This window comes from Cervus elaphus, chromosome 9, assembly GCF_910594005.1.
Source record: "Cervus elaphus chromosome 9, mCerEla1.1, whole genome shotgun sequence".
NCBI lineage: Eukaryota > Metazoa > Chordata > Mammalia > Artiodactyla > Cervidae > Cervus > Cervus elaphus.
In genome coordinates this window covers 32,202,295-32,227,642 of record NC_057823.1, presented here as the reverse complement: position 1 = coordinate 32,227,642, position 25,348 = coordinate 32,202,295, and the positions used below count along the sequence as shown (strand labels likewise).

At 35.5% G+C, this 25,348-nt stretch overlaps 1 protein-coding gene across 9 annotated transcripts in view; it reads left to right on the top strand.

Annotated features, from left to right (window-relative positions):
* The window catches only part of CSNK1G3 (casein kinase 1 gamma 3), a 122,026-nt gene that overhangs the window by 34,349 nt on the left and 62,329 nt on the right, over positions 1-25,348 (top strand). For all 9 annotated transcript variants that reach the window (XM_043912241.1, XM_043912239.1, XM_043912240.1 and 6 more), the window contains exons 2-4: positions 1,491-1,916; positions 11,769-11,809; positions 16,759-16,828. In XM_043912241.1, the coding sequence (XP_043768176.1) occupies positions 1,739-1,916; positions 11,769-11,809; positions 16,759-16,828 (289 nt within the window). In that variant the 5' untranslated portion in view covers positions 1,491-1,738. The remainder of the gene's footprint in view (positions 1-1,490; positions 1,917-11,768; positions 11,810-16,758; positions 16,829-25,348) is intronic.

The following is a 25,348-nucleotide window of genomic DNA, read 5'->3' as shown; positions in this document are numbered from 1 at the left end:
CTTCTCATTTCAGTATCAGGGTCATCTTGGAGTTTGTTTCCTTTGATAGCTTTATTTCTGACTGCATGTCACATTTACTAACTATTTTCATGTCTGGTAATTTTTTTAACTGTATGCTAGACATTATGAATTCAACGTTGTTGAAAGTCTGTTTTTGTAACTCTGTCTTTTTAATTATGTCAGGTTTCATTCTGGAATGCAGTTAGTGTAGTTGGAGATATTCTTAATCCTCTCTAGGCTTGGTTTTAGGCTTTAGGTGCGCCCTTCTCAGTAGTCCTGACTCTACACTATGATCCTTACTGTTAAGACTTGGTCTTTCTGATATCTCAAATTCTGGGATATTAATGAGGTTCTTCCACCATGACTAGGTAGGAACTTTAAGATATCCTGGCACTCTATAGCCTTTGGTATCTCCATTCCTTATTTAACCCCATTCTTTATTTAACAGGCCTTGTTTTGGCCCTGTCACCTCCTACCCCTAAAACTGTACCTCTCACCTTCAGTACTGTCCTGCAAATTCCACCAGCTTCAACACCCCAGACTCTGATCTGTGCTCCTTGGGCACTGCCGGAGTCTCCGCTTCCCTGTGCTGTAGTCAGAAGACTGTCCCTCGCTGGAGCTCTTGAGCGAAGGTGGAATTCACCTGCTGTTTCTATTTTCTCACAGATCACAGTTTGCTCTGCCTATTATTCAATGCCTGAAAATATTTGTCCATTTTCATAATTATTTACAGCAAGGGGGGAAGTTCAGTATTAGTTACTCTATTGTAGAAAGTAAACAGTATATGTAAAACTCATTAAATTTTACTTAAACCAAACGGATGCTTACATTTCATCTGCAATATTAAGAGCATGGAAGATATAATAAGAAACTTTATAAATAGATTGGGTGTTAGAAATAATTGCATATTTGGTGGGTTGCTAAAATTAATCAGAAAGGTACTATTTATTTCAAACCTTGTTGTGATTGCTCCATTCCCATGTGTAGTTACGAGTAATAAATATTTGAATAAATGAAGATCAAATAAGAATGTATATTTGAAAAGCCCTTGAAAATTATTAAATGTATAAACATGTGAAAAATATTAAACTCTTTTACTAATTTGCAAAATGTATTCTCTTTTCTTGCTTTTAAATTGATATTCCTGTATTGACTTACTGGAATTCTTTGGATTTTTTTTTTTTTTTTAATTGGAATGATTCTAAGCTGGAAGGTCTAGGCTGGTGAATATATATTGGCTTATGAAATAATACATTTTTGTTATTTTTATTTATTTTTTTAAAAGTAAGCAAATCACTGATTTTGTTTGGTTTTGTTTTTGTGATCTTTTTGGTATTAAAGTATAGGAATGAAGGGTAATGATTAAGAGTCTGCTGAGGTTTGATTTCAGTGGGCATTAAGTCCATTGCCTGAACTTTTATTATGTTATTAATTTCTGAAACATGGTTTTTAATTCTAAGTTGACTGATTTTCTTTTCTTAATATTCTAGCTCTCTATCAATATCAGCTCACATCATTGAAAAAATAATTCTGAAGACATGTTTTGCTGAAAAGACAGCTGAGAAAAATTTTACGAATGGGATGAACACGCGCCAGTTCATTGACTACCTACTGCAATTTGAATGTTAACATCACCTACCTGGTACAGTTACCTAGTGATGTACCAGTTCTCACGATACCCTATTTCAGTGTGCTTGTCTTGATTAAAGAATTCAAAGTGGAGTACCGCAAACTTGATATGGAAAATAAAAAGAAAGACAAGGACAAATCAGATGATAGAATGGCACGACCTAGTGGTCGGTTGGGACATAACACTCGAGGAACTGGTTCTTCATCCTCTGGAGTTTTAATGGTTGGACCTAACTTTAGAGTTGGAAAAAAAATTGGATGTGGGAATTTTGGAGAACTACGATTAGGTAAGACTATTTTGTTTATTCCATAATAATGGGAGCATTTTTTTTTTAAATGAAGGGTACTTTTTAATGAAATGATTTACTTGTTTAGTTGTTTCATTGTTGTGGTAATTTTAAAGAATACAGATACTAAGAATTTCTTATGTACTTGTATTTTCATTTGTGGGTCATTACTTAATACAGTGTCTGTTTTCTTGAGATTAGCCATCTAGATTAAGAGAAAAAAGAAAGTAAATGAAAAAACCCTAGCAGGCTGAAAGAGATACCAGGGGAGTCTTTGCAGTGTACTCTTTAAGAATGATATTTAGGCTACCTTTTCTGATTGGAAAACATTTAGTAACTGGTTACTTGAGGAGGATACATATGGCTTAAAGTTAAGGTAATATCCTTAAACTGCATCAAAAATCAGTGCAGTTTGCAGTGTTGTAATTTATTCCCCTCTTCCCCCATGTATGTCCAGAGTGGTTTAGAAATCTATATTCTTACCAAGGGACACAAAGTACTGATTCAGTTTATTCTTAAGATGAGGTAAGTTTGGGAAACATTGGTCTAGTTTAACCTCCTAACTCTACGTTTAAGACATTTGAAACTCAGGGAAGGTTTCTTGACAAATGTCACGCATCAATTTAATGATGGACTCACAATCCAAATCTGTCTTTTTAGCTCCTAGTGCAATGAAGATGTGGCTATCTTCATTGAAGAGAAACAAGAAGGAGGACAGCACGGTTTTATGGGAGTCAGTATTGAGGTTCCTTGAGGGCTGTCTGGTTAATGCACTGGCACAAGTGTAAACTTCTTTAAATAAAAAGAAAAAGCTTAGCTTTGCAATTTTCATTAGATTCAACCTTGGTGTTATAAAAATATATACAATGTATGTTCATCTATTAAACTACCTCTCTTTATCATCTTGTAAAACACTCTGAAAGAAAGTGAAGTGTTAGTTTCAAAGAGTCTGATACTCTTTGAGTGTCAGTCCCCCATGGACTGTAGCCCACCAGGCTCCTCTGCCCATGGAGTTCTCCAGGCAAGAATACTGGAGTGGGTTGCCATTCACTTCTCCATGGAATCTTTATAATCCAGGGATCGAATCCAGGTCTCTTGCATTGCAGGCAGATTCTTCACCATCTGGGCCAAAAACTCTCTAATTTTTAGTTACTCCTTCATTTTATTACTGTTTTATGTAGTTAATGTACATTAAATCTTTGAAGCAATCCAATAAAAGGTAATGACATTTTATACATGAGATGTGTCTGATAGACTCTTCTGCATTTTAGTAGGGACTCAGGTATTTGAAAGGGTGAATGTTATATAAATTATATTTTATTTTTTAAAAGATATTGTAATGATACTTTGAAATTCTTAAACTGTTTCTGATTTTGGCATTAAAAAAAAGAGCAGATTATTTACTTGTCTGACCTTGAATTACACCCATCCATGCATTAAAAATTTATCACATGTCTACAGTATTATGTATGAAGCATGATTAGACACTGATGATACATTGGAAAAATATAAAAATTATCTCTGCCATTATGGAACGCATAAGTCATTTAACCACATGGGGCTTCATATTTGTCCACTTTAAAATGGAATTATTTCCGCTTCCTGAATTACTGTGAAGATTACATTTAGATAACAGTATAAAAGAACCAACATTATCCTTGCCTGTTTTAGGAAAGCAGTGATTGTTCTCCTCCTTTAAAGGGTATCAAGATATTTGTTCTTAATTAAGATTATAGCATGTTGTATGTATATTTAAATTTTTTAATATAAATTAGTTTTCTAACTATATATTATGACATATATATTTGTACTTTGTCACTCTCTGTGTATATGACTATAGTACTCTAGTACTTTGGCATTTATTATTCAGAATGATTTCATATAATTTATTTCAAAATAACTATATATATATATATGTCTGTATATGTGTGTGTGTGGGTATATGTGTGTATACACACCAAAGAATCTAGTGGAACATTTTAGCCAGGGCATATGAGAAAACTGTATTACTCCTATGTACTGAAACTAACATGCTGTATACTGAAAAAAACAGCAAAATACCCCCATTTTTTTGCAGTCTGTGAATAAGCAGGAATAGGGATAAGATGACTTATTAGTCTATCCATCCATCTGTCCATCATCATCTTTCTATTTATCTATCTATATCTAATCTACCTGTGGGTTTTTATTGTATATTTCTGTAGATTTTATTTAAATGTTTTATCTGTACATGTTACTGTTTCAGTACTTAGATTCATGTAACATGTCCACTTGCATAATTATTTTAATCATTTTTCTTTCTTGATAGACTACTAAATAAAGGGAGGTTTTATTCCCTTTTAAAAAGGTTCCAGGTGATTTCTCTGTACAGAAAGAGTTGTTATAAGTATCATTTTTTCTATGATAAATGTGAATAAACATGTTTATTTAATCTGGATAAACATGCTAATGTTAAAATATGGTTTGAATTCTTAAAGTGCTTTCTTTAAAACCATGTTAATAGACATTGATTTCTGGCACTAAGTTTTCTGTGATTAAGTATTGAGTAAGAAAGAATATATAGAGTGTATATGTTAAGTTAAATGATTGTCAAAACAGGTGCTATTAGGATCTTGGGCTGGACAGTCTTTTGTTTTTGTTTGTTTGTTTGGTAGAAGGCTGCCCCATACATCGCGTGGTATTTAGAACTTCAGACCTCTTGGACACTAAACAGGAGTTGCATCTCCATATGCAGCCCCAGATTCCTTCCCCGCAGCCCCCACTGCCATTTCCAAAGCCCCAAGGAGAGACAGTATTACCCTCTGTTGAAAGTACTTTTATAGAGGATCACTAAAGAAAGAAGGAAATGGCAACCCACCTCCAGTGCTCTTGCCTGGTGAATTCCATGGACAGAGGAGCCTGGCAGACTATAGTCCACGGGGTCGCAAAGAGTTGAACACGACTGAATGGCTAACACACACACACACGAAAGAAAGCCGAACATAAAATATTTGCCTTGAGATTAAAAAGAAAATAGTTAATTTTTTAAAAAAATCTAAAATTAAGTAAATGTGTTTACTATAATTTTTATCTGTATTTTTAATTGTAAAATGATGAATTGATATTTTTGGTTTTATTTTATCCTTGAATTGGTGGTAACGCTTCCATCCAGCATGTTGAATATATTCCTAGCTTAGACAATTAACCAAAATGCCTTGGAAATGTTTTTAACAGGTACAGAATGAGACAGAACAAAGCTAGCTAAAATGTGGGGTTATATTGTATACATTTTTTATTTTCCTGTGTATTATGAGGCTTTAACATCTGAAGAAAAATCTTTCTGGTCAACCATATAGACGTCTTACTGCAGATGTATTCTAGAATGTATGGAATACAAACCAGCTAATATAACATTGCTTTAATAATAAAAAGAAACCAAAAAACCTCAAATCCTTTCACTCTATGGAAAGAGTGCTCCTCTACAGGATAGCCAGTTCTTCAAGATAAAAAAAATTGGGAGCATGCCTTTGTTCTGCAAACTATCCAATCTAGAGCCATACCTCCTCTCTCTGACCCATGCATTCTAGGAGGCAGTCTTCCTGAAGGCATCCCATGGCAAAGTACAAGACAGCTAGAGAAACTGCCCACCGAAGGTTAACAGAGTTATTCAAACTAGTCACTCCTAAGCTGTTTACCCTTCCTTATCTTGCTTTTCCTGCAGAAATACCAAAGATCTAGGCCAAAGCTCTTCCCTTGCTCCTGTCTTCTACCACCTGACCAAAACATGATGTTTCTTCTGTGACCCCTTCTTTAGCACCAGGAAAACTTTGTTTTCCTGAGCTGCTTCTGTGTCTCCTCTTGTAGCTATGCCTGACTGACCATCACGTGAAAGAACAGAACAAGGGTGTTATATTTTGTTTTTTGAATTACCATATCTGAAGTAAGATATTGTAAATTTTGATATAATTAAGTAGACACAGAAGTTTTTATAACTTTTTATTTTTGCTTAAGAACTGTTTTGTTGAAAATTCTTCAGGTCTTACTGTATGTATCAAGTAAATATACAGATTTGGGTGGATTCATCTTTTTTATGTTTATTGATTTTTCTACATTTACTAGCTGAAGCTTAAAATTTTTCTGAAAAATGTAACAAGGAGTAGGCTATGATGCTTTAAGAAAGAGATCCTAGCATACAGTGGTGTTAGGCAAAGTAGTTTCTTTCTTTCTCACGTAACACAGGCCAGAAGAACAGCACCAAGGGCTGTCAGGGTATCTCTGCATCCTCAGAATGGGGCTTCAGTCTCCATGTGTGAGTTGTTTACTCCCCTTGTTGCTGTTTCCCAGACACCCAGCCAGCAAGAACAAAAGGGCCAGAAGATAGCACGTTCATTCTTGCAAGTGGGCAGTGACATACCTTTTGTTGACTCATGTCTAGAACTTAAAATCACATGTCTGCACCAGGTTGAAAGAGGCTAGAAGTGTAGTCTAGCTGGACAACCATTTTAGGCCATTCTTTTCCTAAGGAAGGTGAACAGGGGTATTTTAGTTGATTAGTCTTCCCTGATATAACCATATATGGAGTTTCTGTAGAAAATAGTTTTATAATAATGACCATTCAAATATCCCGATATTGGTAAACACATCTTTTCAAGTTCAGTATGGCACAAAGCACCATTGGAAACATCGTTTGAAATTGGATTAAAACTTCAGTGAATTGGAACCAGTTTACTTGGAGCCTTCTCTTAATTGGTTTTCCTCTATACACACACTCCTCTCTCTTGCTTGTATTGTACCCACAAGCATGTACTTTGTGCATTGAACATACATTGTTAGTTTGTTCGTGTATATACCAAATATGGATTTAAAAGCCGATTATTTAAGGGCATGATGATACAAAGTGAATCATTGAAAAAGCAAGAGAGTGCCAGAAAAATGTCTACTTCTGCTTTATTGACTACGCCAAAGCCTTTGACTGTGTGGATCACAACAAACTGGAAAATTCTGAAAGAGATGGGAATACTAGACCACCAGACTTGCCTCCTGAGAAATCTGTATGCAAGTCAAGAAGCAACAGTTAGAACTGGACATGAAACATGAGACTGGTTCCAAATCAGAAAAGGAGTACTGATATATCAAGGCTTTATATTGACACTCTGCTTGTTCATCTATGCAGAGTACATCATGAGAAATGCTGGACTGGATGAAGCACAAGCTGGAATCAAGATTGCTGGGAGAATATCAGTAACCTCAGATATGCAGATGACACAATGTTTATGGCAGAAAGCAAAGAAGAACTAAAGAACTTCTTGATGAAAGTGAAAGAGGAGAGTGAAAAAGTTGGTTTAAAGCTCAACATTCAGAAAACTAAGATCGTGGCATCTGGTCCCATCACTTCATGGCAAATAGATGGGGAAACAATGGAAACAGTGATACAGACTTCATTTTGGGGGGCTCCAAAATCACTGCAGACAGTGATTGCAGCCATGAAATTAAAAGACGCTTGCTCCCTGGAAGAAAAGTTATAACCAACGTAGACAGCATATTAAAAAGCAGAGACATTACTTTGCCAACAAAGGTCCATCTAGTCAAACCTATGGTTTTCCAGAAATGTATGGATGTGAGAGTTGGACTATAAAGAAAGCTGAGCGCTGAAGAATTGATGCTTTTGAACAGTGGTGTTGGAGAAGACTCTTGAGTCTGTTGGACCGCAAGGAGATCCAACCAGTCCATCCTAAAGGAAATCAGTCCTGAATCTTCATTGGAAGGATTGATGCTGAAGCTGAAACTCCAGTACTTTGGCCACCAGATGCGAAGAACTGACTCATTTGAAAAGACCCTGATGCTGGGAAAGATTGGAGGCGGGAGGAGAAGGGGACGATAGAGGATGAGATGGTTAGATGGCATCACTAACTCAATGGACATGAGTTTGAGTAAACTCCGGGAGTTGGTGGTGGACAGGGGGGCCTGGCGTGCTGCAGTCCGTGGGGTTGCAAAGAGTTGGACACGACTGAGTAACTGAACTGAACTATGCAAAGTGACAAAAATGCATTGGTAGTATTCAATCATGGCTCATTTTTATAACCTTCAAAGTTCAGTGAAATTGCTAATATTCAAAAAAAGAAAATGCTTTTAGGATTTAGTGCTTTCTTCTGTGACTTCACTTTCACTTCACTTTCTGTGACTTAAAAATAAACATTTGACCATGTAAATGACAACAAGAACAATGTTTTAAGAAGTATTTTGTTTATTTTCATTGTATGGGATCTGTTTTTAACTTTTTGTCCTATAAATATTTTTTCTCTGTGGTTATGAATAAATATCATATACAATACAAAATAATTCTGAGAAGATGGTAATGTCTTGATGAAATATAAATTCCATTTCTAAACTAAAAATTTTTCCTTTGTTAGACACTCAGGATTTAAGTGTTCCTCAAGATTTAAATTTTTCATTGTATCAATTTATTCACTAAGCCAAGTTTATACATCATGTATTCTTAAAATATATATGGTCACATCTAAATGCTGAACTAATTGGCTGAAAAATGGTATGTTTTCTAAAATTTTTCTTAATTTATGGGCTCAGTGAGTACTTTGACTACAGCTTAGCTTACACCACTTAGGTATTCCTATTAATCTCCATTTTTGTGATCAGTGTAATAGGTTTGTGAGACTTATGTATGCTACTTAGCATTAGAATGAACATTTTTTTCCCACTCATTTTTATAAAACAAGAACAAAACTCAGAAGAGCATTATAATATTTCTATGAACAAACACTACTGTACAGTGTTGGAAGTGGTTCTTACTATTTTTGCCATGACATTCTTGTCACAAGTAGTCGTGCTGTTTGGTCATACAACTCATTGACCGTAAGGCAGTTTTGCCCTAAAGGGTAAGATAACTGGTTGACAATTTGGTTTCAGTGCTCTAAAAGATAAAAAAAAAAAAAACTGGCTGACAGTTTGATTTTGAATGATTGACAGTTTGGTTTCATTTGTCCACGGATGCTGTGCTTTCATGTTTTTTTTTTTTTTCATTTTATATTGGATTATAGTTTGTGTGTTGTGTTAGTTTTAGGCATACAGCAAAGTGATTTAGTTATTTTTACAGTCCCATCACCTCATGGTAAGTAGAAGGGAAATAGTGTGAAGCAGTGACAGGTTTTCTTTTCTTGAGCTCCAAAATCACTGTGGACAGTGCTGTAGCCATGAAATTAAAAGATGCTTGCTCCTTGAAAGGAAAGCTGTGAGAAACCTAGACCGTATATTTAAAAGCAGAGATATCACTTTGCCAACAAAAGTCCATATGATCAAAGCATGGAAATGAGAGTTGGACCATAAAGAAGGCTGAGTGCTGAAGAATTTATGCTTTCAAATTGTGGTGCTGGAGAAGACTCTTGAGAGTCCTTTGGATTGCAAGGAAATCAAAGTAGTCAGTCCTAAAGGAAATCAACCCTGAATATTCATTGGAAGGACCGATGTCGAAACCAAAACTCCAATACTTTGGCCACCTGATGTGAATAGCTGACTCATTGGAAAAGATCCTGATGCTGGGAAAGATTGAGGGCAAGAGGAGAAGAGGGCAGCTGAGGATGAGATGGTTAGATAGCATCACTGACTCAGTGGACATGAATTTCAGCAAACTCTGGGAGATAGTGAAGGACACGGAAGCCTGGTGTGCTGCAGTCCATGGGGTTGCAAAAAGTCGGACACGACTTAGTGACTGAACAACAACAACTTTGGCTAATTTAGATACAGTTGCTTGTTCTCTGATGCCGTCTTTACCAGGTTTATCATGCAATTAGAAATTGGAAGCTAAAGAAGAATCAAGCTCTTTGTGTCCCCCACAAAAGAAATGATTACACGATTCCTGATGAGTGTAAGTTTCTTGAAAATGGTCAAAATTTTTGCTGTTTGATAGTGGAGAACATGATGGAGACAGAGTTTTTGTATTTGGTACAGTATCTAGCTTAGTTGATTTGGTGAAATATAAGGAGTGGGCATGTGTTGGAACATTTAAATGTAGTGCAGTGATTTATTACCAGTTATGTAGGTTACATCCTGAGGAGGAAATGGCCTACTCCAGTACTCTTGCCTGGGAAATCCCATGGCTGGAGAAGCCTGGTAGGCTACAGTCCATGGGGTTGCAAAGAATCGGAGACAACTGAGCGACTTCACTTTGTGTCTTTATATAGGTTACATGTATTGATAATCAGTAGGAGTGTCCCTCGATTATTCATTTTATTTCCAGGGAAATCTGGAGAGACTTAGTGCAAATTTTTTTTATATCATAGAGAATTGAGATCCAGTATGAGATCCTGAATCCTTAATGATTGTCTTTGACAAAAGGTAACAAAGTATCACCTTTTCTCAGATATACCATAATACAACTATTACCATGAATCTTCACAAATTTTAAATGTTTTTTATATTTTCATTTTTCACAATAAAGTCTTTAAAAGATTTTTTTTTACTAGTTTTTCATGTGTCATTGTGTCCTTTTTAATGTTTATTTAAAATTTTATTTTCCTTGTTTTTTATGGCAAAATTGCCTTATGGGCCGTTAGCTGGCTGTGAAGTTGCTTGTGGCAAAGAGTCTTACGTGAAAATACTGCTCACTGTGGCAACATATCCAAGACTGAAATTTTGTCTAGAGGTTTTACTGCCGTTCATCAGCTACTGAATAAAATGAAGTTAGGAGTATTATGTTGGAAAAAATTGCATGTGTGAAAGTTGATGATTACCTATTTTATTCAGTAGTCAGTGTAACCAGGGCCATTTACTATCACAGTTAAACATAACAACTATCATTGTTCTCCTTTTCTTCAGAAATTCAGAAATCTAATATTGTTCTCTTTTTTATCCTTTTAGCTATACTTGTAAAGAAGCACATGAATTTATGTATCAGATTATCTTTATATACTTAATTCTCCATAGTGTTTTACTTGGACAACAGATGCTGACCCTGTGGAATTTTCTACATTATTTTCAAATTGCTGGTGCCAATGATTAGTGTAATTTACTTGGATTCTTTACATATTAATTATGTTAAATCTTTATTCTGATTGTCTTCTATCTGTTCTTTGTGTAGGTTTTTCGACTTAAACAGGTTTAAAATGTTTTAAGTTGTCAAATCTGTATAAAATCTTCTGATCTCTTAATCTTTTTCCTTTTTTTGTTTTTTTAATGCTCAAAAGGCTTCTATATACTGGGCTGATAAATATTTTTTCTTGTTTTATGGCTTATATCTAACTCTTAAAATAACTGGAATTTAATTTGGTTTTAAGGTGAGTTGCTAATAACACTTCTTCCCCTCAGAGTAAATAACTAGTTTGTCAAAGCCAGTTATTGAATAGTATTTCTAAAATTTTATTTTATTTTAAATGTATTCCATATTTTTCTATATATTTACTAGATTATGTAAGAGCCCTATTAAGATCACATCTGATAATGACAAAGGATTTAAAATGAGGTGGTGATTGAAAAAGGAATTGTGTAGTCTTGTTTCTATATGCCATTCTGGTTTTGAAACTTAGTGTGTTTGCCTATTGATTACTTTCTAAGTGGTACACAGTATTCTAACAAAATAAGAGTTTTTCTTTTTTTTTTTTTTTTTTAATAAATAGGCTAAAGTATTTCTTAGTCTTACTTCTTTCTCTGAATCCAGGTGAAATACTAAATGTTACTGAGTTGATCATAAATTTAAATATATCCCTGTTAATGAGGTTTCTGCTAAATAGTTGGAAGCAAAAATCTATATTTTATTTAAATGTATCCTGTGCTTTTCCTCCTATCCCCCCGGAGCAGTTTTATATAATATATCTTTTAAAATTCACTTCTGGGAGAATCTGACATTTTTCTTTCTTTTTCAAGGGAAAAATTTGTATACAAATGAATATGTGGCCATTAAATTGGTAAGTTCATGTTTCTTATTTTTCTTCAATTATTTTCTTGTTATTTCTCTAATGATTAAGTTGTATTTTCACTAGTTTTTTCCATATCATTTGTAACTTGAGTGTTTATTTGGAAAGTGCGAGGCATAACTGACCTGTTGTTATTAAGCTTCTAGCATCATCGTGCCCCTCAAGTGTATGGTAATGTATATGTAAGATATCTGTGTCTTTCCGTGTTACAATAACTTAATTCTTTTACTTTGGCAGCATTATCGAATTGAATTCTTAAAATGTGGCAATGCTTCAAATTTGAGGAAGCTGATGTACTGGCATTTTTAGTATGATAGAATGCAAGGTTTTTCTTCCTGATTCAAGCATTTGGACAAAAGTGTCTTTAGTATTTAGGATTACATTATTTGAAAATGTATTTCCAGGTAGCTTCCAAAATCTTCTTTTCTGTTTGTGTTTTATGTTTGGTAAAACTGGGTCTTTCTTGACCTTCAGGGATTCAGAAATTCTTGATGTGGGTGGAGGTTAGCCAGGAAAGCAAACTCCCAAGGGACTGATTTGAAGTCCTAAAGAAGCCTGCTATGACAGCAGTAAGGCAGCTTTTTTTTTTTTTGTATAGTTTGGATCTGGGGATTTTTATGATATATAACTTTGTTCTGGTGCAACTTTACTATTTGGTTTACCAGCCAGGTTTCCCTGAGGTTAGGCATGGCTTGCTTGGTTTTCCCAGCCTGCCTGCCAGTCTTGATCTTGTTTCTGCCAATATAACCTCTGTTATTAGGGTAAAGTGACTACAGAAGAGACTATTCAAGCAAGAGGCAAGTTGGAGAAATTGAAAAACAAAACTTTGGGGATAAGATAGAAAACTGTGTTTTAAGTTAAAAAGCACAGTTTAAGTATCTTTCTGAGTGTAAATCAAGTTTCACTGGAACAAATGCTGCCTGTTTTTATTGGAAAATAAAAATGCGCAGTAGGGGTTGTGGTGCTTCTGAGATGGGCTCACTGACATGTGAGTTGGGACTGGCATTTACCTGGCATGAGTTCACCTAGGTTTAAGTTCTGGTCCTTGATTTTTATGACAGAAAATCTGGTTAGGTTGTCTCATTAAAATTGTCACTGTTAGTCAGAACTAGATTCACAGTATTCATCAATTCACTTAGTCAATCAAGCTCTCAGGTATAAGTATTTCAGAAGAGTTAATTTCTAACTTAAAGTGAAGGTATTTTACTGTTATGGGTCCAGAATGCGCACAACAGTATGAATCATGTTTTCTTTCTGTAGGCTGATCTACATAGAATATTAAGCTAAAATTACAAAAAGAAATTTACAAGGTTCTCTCATGAGTGTGTAGTCATGACAAGGGGAGTTAGTTTGTGTGAATCACAATAGGGAGGCCAGGATGCAAGGAATGGACACTGCTGACTTTACTTTGCCCATGGTCTAGGCCAGTGGTCTAAGATACAGACATTGAATGGTGATGGGAGTGGACGTGGCACACTAGGATGGCAGTACCTATATTCTTTGTTATTGATGGCTTGTAGTGAGTAGTTCCATTCACGGGAGCATGTGAATGATACTTAGGTTAGGGCAGATAAATCTTTATGTCAAAATAGGAGCCATGCTAGGCTCACCTTGACTTGTCAATTTCAGTCATTAACTGGTGACCCTTAGCTCCAGTTATTTTCAGATTTGAAACTTGTTTACCCTGTTGACATCTTTGATACCTTACTAAACATGTACTATGTCATCCGTTAGCCTTCTTAGGTATACACATATGTCACTTGTTTTAGTTTACCTTCATGCTGTATCACTGTTAACGTACTTTTTTTTTTAATGTCAAGTTTTTTTTTGATTCTGGAACCTAAAATTATTTACTAATTTATTTTTGGCTAAACGGAGTCTTTGTTGCTGTGTGAAGGCACTCTCTAGTCGCTGTGAGCAGGGGCTGCTCTGTGTTGTGGTGCGTGGGCTTCTCACTGCGGTGGCTTCTCTTGTTGCAGAGCGTGAACTCCAGACGAGCAGGCTTAAGTAGCTGTGGTGTGTGAGCTCAGTAGTTGTGGTTCTCAGGCTCTAGAGCACAGACGCAGTAGTTGTGGTGCTTGGGCTTAGTTGCTCCACAGAATGTGGGATCTTCCCAGACAAGGGATTGAACCCACGTCCCCTGCATTGGCAGGTGGATTCTTTAGCACTGAGCCAATGGGAAAGTCCCTTTATTTTTTTTTTCTTCTTTTGTTTTTTGACATTATTTTTCTGCCTTGATTTGTCCCTTATTAAAGCACAGTAATCAGAACTACATATAATAATGTTGTTATTCAATATTCTTTGGGAAACTGGGAGTATTTTTATATCTACATGTGGCATTTTGAGGTTGAAGTATGGTACAGAGTTATGCTTGCCTCAGATTTATCCAAAAATGTATTGGCAGGACAGAAAATTTTTCATATAAACTGTTAAACCATGGTTGTTACTTAGCTTCCCAAATATTTGCATGTGTGTGTGTGTGTATTTATATGTGTATTATATGTATATACACACATATGTATAATGTCCTTATATATTTTTTCTGTCTTATATGTCTGTCTGTATCTATTGTCTCTGTTTATAGAAAACCACATAATTTTGTTCAGAACCTGCCTTAAAAGTAACCACTTGAAAATGTTGTATCTGTATACCTTCAGTACTATCTTATTTTTGTACCTTGGTACAAAGGCCTTATTTGATGACAGTGGTGTTCATTCAGGGAGCGAACTTTAGTGACTAATTTCAGTTTTGTTATATATCCCATATAAAAGTTTACACACTTATTTAATGTTACCCTAGTTCATATTGATAGTTTGCTTCAGGTTAATTTGTTAACTTGATCTCAACCACCAGTTTCATATCTTGTTTGTTCAGTTCAGTTCAGTCACTCAGTCATGACTCTTTGCGACTCCATGGACTAGCACGCCAGGCTTCCCTGTCCATCACCAACTCCTGAAGCTTGCTCAAACTCATGTCCATTGAGTTGGTGATGCCATCCAACCATCTCATCCTGTCACCCCCTTCTCCTCCTGCCTCCTGCCATACAACAAATGACAGGTTATTATGTATCTTGTTTATAGTTACATAATAACCTGTCATTCATGAATAATGAAAAATTCATCCAATGGTGAGGTGACTTTTCTTGTACGGTGGCACAATAAAATTTTAGTGCTAGTAAATATTGGAATCAAGCTGAACTGACTCTACTAAATTAGATCTGGGTTTCTGTTTTTACCTAGGGAATATTAGTGATTGAGTGAATTATGTATTTTACTTGTGACTGTCTACTTGGGTATCTTTTTATTATATCTTATGGTTATATACTTTAATATAGTTAACTAAAGAATTCCACTCTATGGAAAGGGCTGTTTTAAGTCATATATATGTGTATAGAAATAAAATGAGAGAATACTTTATCTGTTTTTTGTAAATGAGGGAACTGAAAAGTACAAAAAGATTAAGTAAATATAGCAAGTAGTGAATTTATGATTCACACCCAGCACAATTTAATTTCAGTGCCTCTGCCTTTACCCTACCATCCTGCCTCTTAAGAACTAAGTTGATTGTTTTCTCTTATAATAATCTTTATGATTAAATTGTTCCACTGGGATTTTACAGCTTTCTTATTTGAAGTCTTTGTCATTGGTTTTTTCATTACGATATGTCCAAGTATAAATTTCTTTCTAGTTACTCTGTTTGGGATTCACATTCCTCTTGACTCTCTGGTTTGTTATCTTTCATCAGTTCTCTCATTTATTTTTTCAGTTATTGCCTCTGCTCACTTTTCTTTCTCTTTTCCTTATCAAATGCATATTAGTGCTCTTTATATTGTCTAGCTCTTTAATCTTTTTTCTGTGTTTTCTATTTTTCTTCCTGAATAATGCATTTTGTATAATTTATGTAGATGCATTCTACAAAATTTTCTTATTCTTTAGATATTTTTCTGTCTCTCAGTTTCCAAATTCTCTTTGCTGTTGTGTTAGTGTGTTGACAGATTGGTTTTAAATTTTGGTAATTTTGGGTTTTTTGTTCTTCTTGAAGTTTTGTTGATTTTGTTTGTTTAAATTTTGTTAGCTTGTTACATACTTTCCTGTTGGATCTTGTTCAATTTTCCTGTGTTATTACTCTGTTATAGTTTTGTTTCCTACAAATATTTTCACACATTTATATCTTAAATCTGCTTTGCTTCTGTTTATGTTCTATGAGTGTGTGTGTGTTTGTCTGTGTAGGTATAAATCTCAAAAACATGTTGTTGAATGAAAAGTCAGACACATACATATAAAACATATATCGTACAATCTCATTTGCATGAAATCCAGCAACAGACAAAACAAATCAAAAGATGATAGAAGTCTGAGAGAAGGGTGATAGAAAAGCGCTAAAGGCTTTTTGAGCTAGTGGTTGGAATTTACAAAGCTCATGAGCCTAATATTTAGAAATTTTGTGTTTTACTGTAAGCTGTACTCCACCTATAATTTTTTAAACTGTGTTGTTGCTACTGTCAAAATTTTCCCATCTCCATCGTTGTTCTTTTTTACTTTTCTGTAATGCCACTTTAACCCAGAACCTTTCCATCAGAAATATATAGTGTAGAGGGCACAGTAATTCCTGGGAACAGGAGAAATAGAATCAGGGCCATCATTGCCTTAGTCAAGAATGTTCACAGAATACTTTTCTTCAGGGTCAAAGAGTCAAACATAGTTTTCCCTAATGCTTGTCTAATAGCCATTTAACCTTGTATATGTTTATGGCATTAATTTATTTTACATTGTACTTAAAGTTGATTATTATCTGGATTTAACCTTAGGGAGACAAGGATACCTAATATATATAAGAGTTGATGTCAAGATTTGTAACATTCATAATAATTGGAGCCTAGTGACACTTTAGTAACTTAAATATTTTTTATTGTTGCTTTTCTTTTTTTTTTTTTTAAACAGGAGCCTATGAAATCCAGAGCACCACAGCTACATTTGGAATACAGATTCTACAAGCAGTTAGGATCTGGAGGTAAAGTCTTATATTAATTTTTAAATTTGTAATAAAATGAATTGTCATAGTAACTCTAGTTTCAAGGAATACTATGTTAAATTTAGTTAAAAGTAATACTTCTTAAGGCTGTGGTTAGTAGGTTATTTTCTTACTCACTCTAGAGTCTTCCCTTTTTATTTTAAATATGCCGTTTTGGGAGCTTTTTGTGTTGGTACCAATAGAAATAGAGAACATTGTGAAAAAATTTAATTGGGGAATATAAAGTTCATATAGTTTCTAGACTCTTAGACTTTTTGGTGGTATTATAGACACTGAAATGACTTATGACATAGTAATAGGCTGAAAAATGGCCCCTTAAAAGATATCCATATCACAGTCCCTAGAACCTATAAATGTGACCTTGTAGCAAAGACTTTGCAGGTATGAATAAGTTAAGGATCTTGAGATTAAAGATTATTTTGGGTTATCTCAGTTCAGTTCAGTTGTTCAGTTGTGTCTGACTCTTTGCGAGCCCATGGACTACAGCACATGCGTTATCTGGGTGGCCCCAAATGCACAGTAAAAGAGAGTCAGAGGAATAATTTATGTAACAGAAGAGAAGGCCAGGTGGCTACGGAGGCCAAGACTGGAGTGATATGGCCAATAAGCCAAGGAATCCTGAAATCCTGGTGTAGAATTGTCCTGTAGAACCTCTTTGATTCAGCATGTTGAAACTGATTTAAAATTTTTAGCCTCCAGAACTGTGAGAAAATAAATTTCTGTTATTTTAAGCCACAAATGTGTAGTAATTATAGTGGCTATAGAAAGTTAATACTGATATAGTTTTACATAAACTCTAAATCTAATTGAGAATGGATATTTTGTTCCATTGGAAAAAACTAATGAGAAAATTCCCTATTTTGTGTTGTATTTACTTTATGTTAACGTTTTTCTCAGCTCCACTTTTCATTTCTGTTCTACTAACTGTAATGATTTTTATATGTACAGTGTCTTACCAAGTAAGGATATTTTGTTTTCCCAGATTTAATAGAATGGAATTTTTTCATGTGTCTTTTTGTAAGCTCATGTTTACCTTCTGCTTGGTAGAGCTGTACATTTCTTAATACATTATCAATTTTGCATTCTTTTCTTTTTCCTTAGAGCATGCTTTCCAAATGAGTCATCATTGTGGGGACACTAAGTTGACATTTTGTAATAATGGTTTTATCATTATAAACTTTCTATAGTGCATGTTTGAGTCTGATACAGACAGTCCTCCAGGACTTACCAAAATTATCACTGACAATTGAGATTTAAATGGTGAGGGGATACAACTAGTTATATGTGAAACTATACATATTAGTTAGGACTAGTAAGTGACAGAAAGCCCTAAGAAGCTAAGTGGGGGGAAAAAAAGGAGTTTATTGACCACGTACTATAAATTCGGGGAAAAGACTTGTCTATAAGACTTTGCAGTACTGTCACCAGAGACATTCTTTAATTTGTTTCTGCTCTCTGTGTGTCTGTGTGTGTGTGTAAGCAAATGTGTAAGCTTTGTTCTCTGATTGGCCCTTCTTACAAAATGACAGAGAAGCTTACCAACAGCCTAGCTTAGCACTTATAAAGGTATCTCTTAACTAAAAATTTCAGCAAAAGTTCTAGAACTGTGAATTGTAATGGTTGCCTGAAGTGGGGAGGGAGGGGTAGTTAGGGATTTTAGGAAGGTCATGTGCATACTGCTGTATTTAAAGTGGATAACCAACAGAGACCTGCTGTATAGCACATGGAACTCTGCTCGGTGTTATGTGCCAGCCTGGATGGATGGGGGTTTAGGAGAGAATGGATGCATATATGCTTATGGCCAAGCCCCTCACTGTTCACCTGAAGTTAGCACAGCCTTGTTAATTGGGTAAAAGTTTAAACTTTGGGGGAAAAAGTTATAGCACCAAAAAAATAAAAGTTCTAGAACTGAATCGTACTTGTTTTGTATCTAGTGATTTAATCACTGTGAATTTGATTGCCCAGACTTGCATCTTGTGCTCATCTCAGGCACTACCTGAAATCCAGGGGCCGAGAATAGGGAGAGGTGGTTGTCTCGTGGGAAACTGAGGTGTCACCAGAAGAAGGAAGATTGGATTGGCTGGGGACCATGTGTTGAGAACTGCTGAGCTGGGAGTATAAGCATTGGTGCTAAAAGTTAAGAATACCTGAAAGCAAAGAATTTCCTTGGAAAAGAACATAACCTGTGTCATAATTCTATAGTTTTTCTAATCAGATTTCAGTTTTTCTTGATCAGGTCTGTAGAGTTTAAATTTCCTGATAAGAATGTTAATATTGATGTGCGTGCATTCTAAGTTGCTTCAGTCATGTCAGACTCTATGCAACCCTGTGGACTGTAGCCCTCCAGGCTCCTCTGTCCATGGGGATTCTTCAGGCAAGAATACTGGTGTGGATTGCCATGCCCTCCTCCAGGGGATCTTCCCGACTCGGGGATCGAACCCATGTCTCTTACGTCTCCTGCATTGGCAGATGGGTTCTTTACCACCACTTCGGTTCTAATCCTTCCTACATGAACAGTAGTGGACCTGAAAATGGAAAGAAACATCATGACAATCATTCTTTTAATAACATGCTTAACTGTTGCCCACCTATAAGGAACTGAAGTACCAAGCAGTATTAAGAGTGTAGGATCTCCATATGTTATTTTGTGACTTAATTGATGGTGCTTTATCACATAAGTGAAGTGCTGAAATATAAAATGAAGTGTTAAATTTATTTTGGGAGAGAGATGGTGCAATTGTACTTTCACGTTGTGTATGAATTTTGTATTCTTACCCATTCTGGAGCATTTCTTGGGAAAAAAATACTTGTCTCCAGTGTTGGGGATGCTAATAAGCATCACTGAAAATTAGTGATGTTAGAAGTTAATCAGAGTAACTTTTGTCAGCCCACAATCAAGGACTTTTTGTAGTAGTCTCAAAAATGCTTTTGGAACAATTGAAATTGGGTGGACTCTAAGTTTATAGTTTAAAGTTCACTGGATATAAAAACAAGTAAAAAAGCTTGCTTTTGCTCATTGAGTTGGATTGTGTTCATGCTTTTCAGTAGCCAGAAAACTTTGATCAAGAGACACAGCTAGTAACTTAAAACCTCATTACTCTTTGCTCTCAACCATCTCTCCAGAGCCTCTCTTCTTGCCCTCTTGTCCCTCACCTCTCACTTCTGGTCTTGCGTATCATACTTATATTGCTGTGGTTGTGTTGTTTTATTTGGTGCTTGTTTAGGGTACTCCCTATCCCCTGTTTATTAGTTGCAGCTTTTCCTAATTCATAGCAGTTTGATTTGTTTGCTCATTGTTAGAAAACTGCCCAGCCATGTCCTGGGAAATGGAATTTTAGTTTGGTTTTTCCAGTGCTTGCTTTTTGCTTTGTATTCGATTTTGAAAAGATATGTAACTCTGATCATGTATTCAATGACAGAATTTGTGTTGAAATACATTATCCATTATATTAGTAGTTATGTAAGAAGGTTTTGCATTCATTGACTCATGAAGCAATATGTATTTCAAAGAGTTATTTAGAGTTAGATCATTTTTTTTCACCAAAGATCTTTGCTGAATCATTTTAAGGTAAAATTATGTTGAATGATAAAGCTGGGGTATTTTTCCTCAGATTGGAGACTAAATATTTAATTTACTCAGTGAAATGTAATGCTCTTTATGGAATTTAGCCATCTTGGATAAGGTAGAGATAAATATTTTTGAGACTCTTTGAAACCATTAAAGAAAGGAAGTTTTTGAAGAAAATGGAAGCTGTTCTCATTTGTTCCTTTGTTGATCTCTTTCTCAGTATTATTTTAGAAAGCCAAAGATATATTATGTGTATACCTTGCTTGAATGTACATGTACAACCGCCAACAATGAGTTGGCTTGTATGAATTTATTTACACATACGTCTTTTCAGTTCAGAAATTCTATGTGAATAGTTATGAATTTTGAGTTATGCTTAATAGATGCCTTTGAAGAGAGGAAAATTAAACATTGGGAAGCAAGGAAGTTGGTGATTTGGATAGCAGAACTAGGGTAGGAAACTTGAAATGCAGCCTTAGAACAAAATAGCAAGGCAGAGTAAATCTGGGCCTTAGAATGGGAGGTATGGTGGGGAGGGAGAGGAAGGCAAGATTATATTATATGGTGGCAGAGTCTGAACACTACACAGCTGACCCTTGAACAGTGGGGTCCACTTACACATGAGTTTTTTTCAGTAGGAAGTAATACTTCCCCGGCGGGCTCCGCTGGTGGCTCAGACAGTGAGGAATCTGCCTGCAGTGCAAGAGACGCAGGTTCCATCCCTGGGTCTGGAAGATCCCCTGGAGAAGGGAATGGCTCCCCACTCCAGTATTACTGTCTGGAGAATTCCATGGAGAGAGGAGCCTGACAGGCTACAGCCCGTGGGGTCACCAAGAGTCAGACAAGCCTGAATGACTAACACTGTCACTATAATACTACATGATATAAGGTTGGTTGAATGTGAGGATGTGGAATCTCAGACACAGAGGATCCAAAACATGTATATGGGGGCCTGACTGTGAGTTACATGTGGATTTTTGTGCAGTGGGATCAGTGCCTCTAACTCCTGTGTTTTCCAGGGGTCCCTTCTACTTTGCTTAATTCCAAGGAGCTCCAAAATGAAGTTCATGGTTAATAAGAATAGAAGTGAGGCTATATAACTTTGAATATTAGGGAGGGTATTTGAGAAATACTTACTCAGTACAGTTAATACTTGGATTAAGTAAATGTGGCCTAAATCTTTTTCCAATTCGTTTTTCTTTGTTGTCCCTGAAGAGTATTTTTCTAAGTCATTGGAAGTTTCAGGTGTGCAGCGTTATAATCTGACATCTGTGCAGGCACTCCCTGTTCTGTTGCTCTTCACCAGTATTTTTTTTTTTTTAATTACAAATGGACGTTTGTGGCATCCCTGCAGAGAGCAAGTCCTTGGTGCCCTTTTTCTAACGGCATCTGCTCACTTCATGTCTTTGTGTCACATTGGGACAGTTTTCACAGTATTTCTGACTTTTCTGAGTGGCAGCTTCCCTTGTAACTCAGTTGGTAAAGAATCTGCCTGTAATGCAGGAGACCCAGGTTCGATTCCTGTGTCAGGAAGATCCCCTGGAGAAGGAAATAGCAGCCCAGTCAGTATTCTTTCCTGGAGAATCCCATGGACAGAGGAGCTTGGCAGGCTATAGTCCATGGGGGGTCTCAAGAGTCAGACCTGACTGACCAACTAAACCACCACCATCAGACTTTTCCATTATTACTATGTTTGTTCTGGTGAACTATGTTCGGTGATCTTTGATGTTACTATCACAACTTGCTGAAGGGTCAGATGATGGTTAGCATTTTTTAGCCATAAAGGGTTTTTAAGTTAAGGTATGTACATTATATTTTTAGACATAATGCTACAGCATACTTAATAGACTTCAATATAGTGTAAACATAACTTCTATATGCACCAAGAAACCAAAAAGTTCTGTTTAAATTTATTTTGATCTTCCTGTTATTGCAGTGGTCTGGAACTGAGCCCAAAATATGTCCTAAGTATGCCTGTACACAGTACAAAGTGATCATCATCACATTTCTATTTACCATCCATCACTGTACAGCTGACTCTCCTTACCCATTTCACTCATCCCCCCAACTCCCTTTCCCTCTGGTAACCACTAATTTGATTTCTACATCTGTGAGTTTGCTTTCGATTTATTTTGTGTATTCATTCATTTTGCTTTTTTTAGATCCCACACATGAGTAAAATTTTGTGGTATTTGTCTTGTTTGCTTATTTCACTTAGCATAGAACGTTCAGTGTCCGTCCATGTTGTCACAAATGGCAGGACTTCATTCTTTTTTGTGGTAGAGTTCCTTCATGTATATGCACCACATCTCTATCCATTCATGCATCCATGAACACTTAGCTTATTTCTGTTTCTTGGCCATTGTAAATAATGCTGCAGTATTCAGGGGTTCATGTGTCTTTTCACATTGTGTTGTGTTCTTTGGATAATACCTAGAAGTGGAAATAGCTGTAGTTCTATTCTAATTTTTTTGGGGAATCTCAATGCTGTTTCCCATATGACTGCACTAATTTTCAGTCCCACCAACAGTGTACAAGGGTTCCCTTTATCCACATCTTTTCCAATATTTGTTATTTTTTTTTTCTTATTTGATAATAGCCATTCTAACAGGTGTGAGGTGATCTTTCATTGTGGTTTTGATTTGCATTTCCCTCATAATTAGTGATGTTGAACATCTTTTCATGTGCCTTTTGATGTGTCTTTAGAAAAATACCTATTCAGATCCTCTGCCCCCTTTTTTTTAATCATAAATGGATTTTTCAAATTCAGTCATAAATTGAATTTTGTCAGATGCTTTTTCTGAGTCTGTTGAGATAATCATGAGATTTTTATCCTTCATTTTGTTAATATAGTATATCATGTTGATTGGCTTTCAGATGTTAAACATTCTTGCATCTCTGGAATTAATCCCACTTGATCATGATATATGATTCTTTTAATGTATTGCTGGATTTGGTTTGCTGATATTTTGTTGAGGATTTTTGCAGCTTTGTTCATCAAGGATGTGTGTACTCAGTCGCTGAGTTTTGTCCAACTCTTTGTGACCCCATGGACTGTAGTTCGTCAGGCTCCTCTGTCCATCGAATTTCCCAGGCAAGAATGCTGGAGTGGGTTGCCATTTCCTACTCCAGAGGGTCTTCCTGACCCAGGGATCAAACCCGAGTCTCCTGTGGCTCCTGCATTGGCAGGTGCATTCTTTACCACTGTGCCACCTAGGGAACCCTCCTCAAGGATGTTGGCCTGTAATTTTTTTTAATGGGGGTCATTGTTTGGTTTTGGTATCAGGGTAATGCTGTCTTTGTGAGATGTGTTTGGAAGGTTTTCTTCCTCTTCAGTTTTTGGGAAGAGTTTGAGAAGAGTTGGTATTAAATCTTTCTGAATGTTTTGAATAATTTACCAATGAAAGCCATCTGATCCTAGACTTGAATTTGTTGGGAGCTTTTTGATTACTCATTCAGTCTCCTTACTAGTAGTTATTCTACTAAAATTTTCTATTTCTTAATAATTCAGTCTTGGGAGCTTGTTTCTAGGAATTTTCCACTCTTTTCTCAGTTGTCTAGTTTATTGATATATAACTGTTCATAGTGGTTTCATAATTTTTTGTATTTCTGTTGTATCATTTGTAATTTCTCCTTTTGCAGTTTGATTTTGTTTGAGTCCTCTCTTTTTTTTTTAAGGTTAGTCTAGCCAAAGATTTCTCAATTTTATCTCTTCAAAGAACTAGCTCTTATTTCATTCATCTTTTCTATTGTTTTTAAATGTCTTTCATTTATTTCCCCTCATATCTTTATTATTCCTTCCTTCTAATTTTGGGCTTCATTTATTCTTTTTGTTTCCTTTAGGTATAAAGTTACATTATTTATTTTGGATTTTTCTTGCTTTTTGAGGTAGGCCTGTATTGCTATGGACTTTCTTCTTTGAACTGCTTTTGCTACATCCCATGGATTTTGGTATGTTGTTACTCTGCTTTCACTTGTCTCTAGGTATTTTTAAATATCTTCATTGACCTGTTGGTTTTTTGGTACATGTTGTTTATTAATTTCTATGATTTTTTGCTTTGTGGTTGATATTTAGTTTCATAGAATTGTGGTTGGAGAATATGCTTGAATTAATGTCAGCCTTTCTGAATTTATTCTGAGACTTTGTGACTTAATATATGATCTGTCTTGGAGAACGTTTCATGTGCTCTTGAAAAGAATGTATATTTTGGTGCTTTTGGATGGAATATTCTATATATTAAGTCCATGTAATCTAATAACATGATTGAAATTTGTTTTCTTTCTGATTATTTTTTTCTGGATGATCTATCCATTGATGTAAGTAGGGTGTTAAAGACTTTTACTATTATTGTTTGCTTTCAATTTCTCCTTTAGGTTTGTTAATATTTGAGTTGTATATCTTAGTCCTCCTCTACTAGATGCATGAACATTTATAAATGTGTTAACCTTTTTCCTGGATTGACACCTTTATCATTATGTTTGCTCTTCTTTGTCTTTTATAGTCTTTGTTTTAAAATCTTCTTTCTCTGATATGAGTATAGCTAGTCCAACTTTCTTTTTGTTTATATTTGCATTGAAATGTTTTTCAATTTTTTCACTTTCAGACTGTGTGTATCCTTTCTCCTGAAGTGAGTCTTGTGTAGACAGCATGTAGATAGGTCGTTTTTTTTCCCCTTTAAATTCAAATAGTCCCTCAGTGTCTTTTAATTGGCCGTTCTAGTCCATATACATTTGAAGTAGTTCTTGATAAATACATACTTATTGTCATTTTGTTATTTTTTTTCTGGTAGTTTTGTAGTTCCTCTCTGTTCCTTTCTTCTCTTCTCCTCTTTGTTTGTGTTTTGGTAGTTTTATTCAGTGATATATTTACATTTCTTTCCATTTTCTTTTGTGTATTTACTACACGTTTTTTTCCCAGTGGTTATTATGAG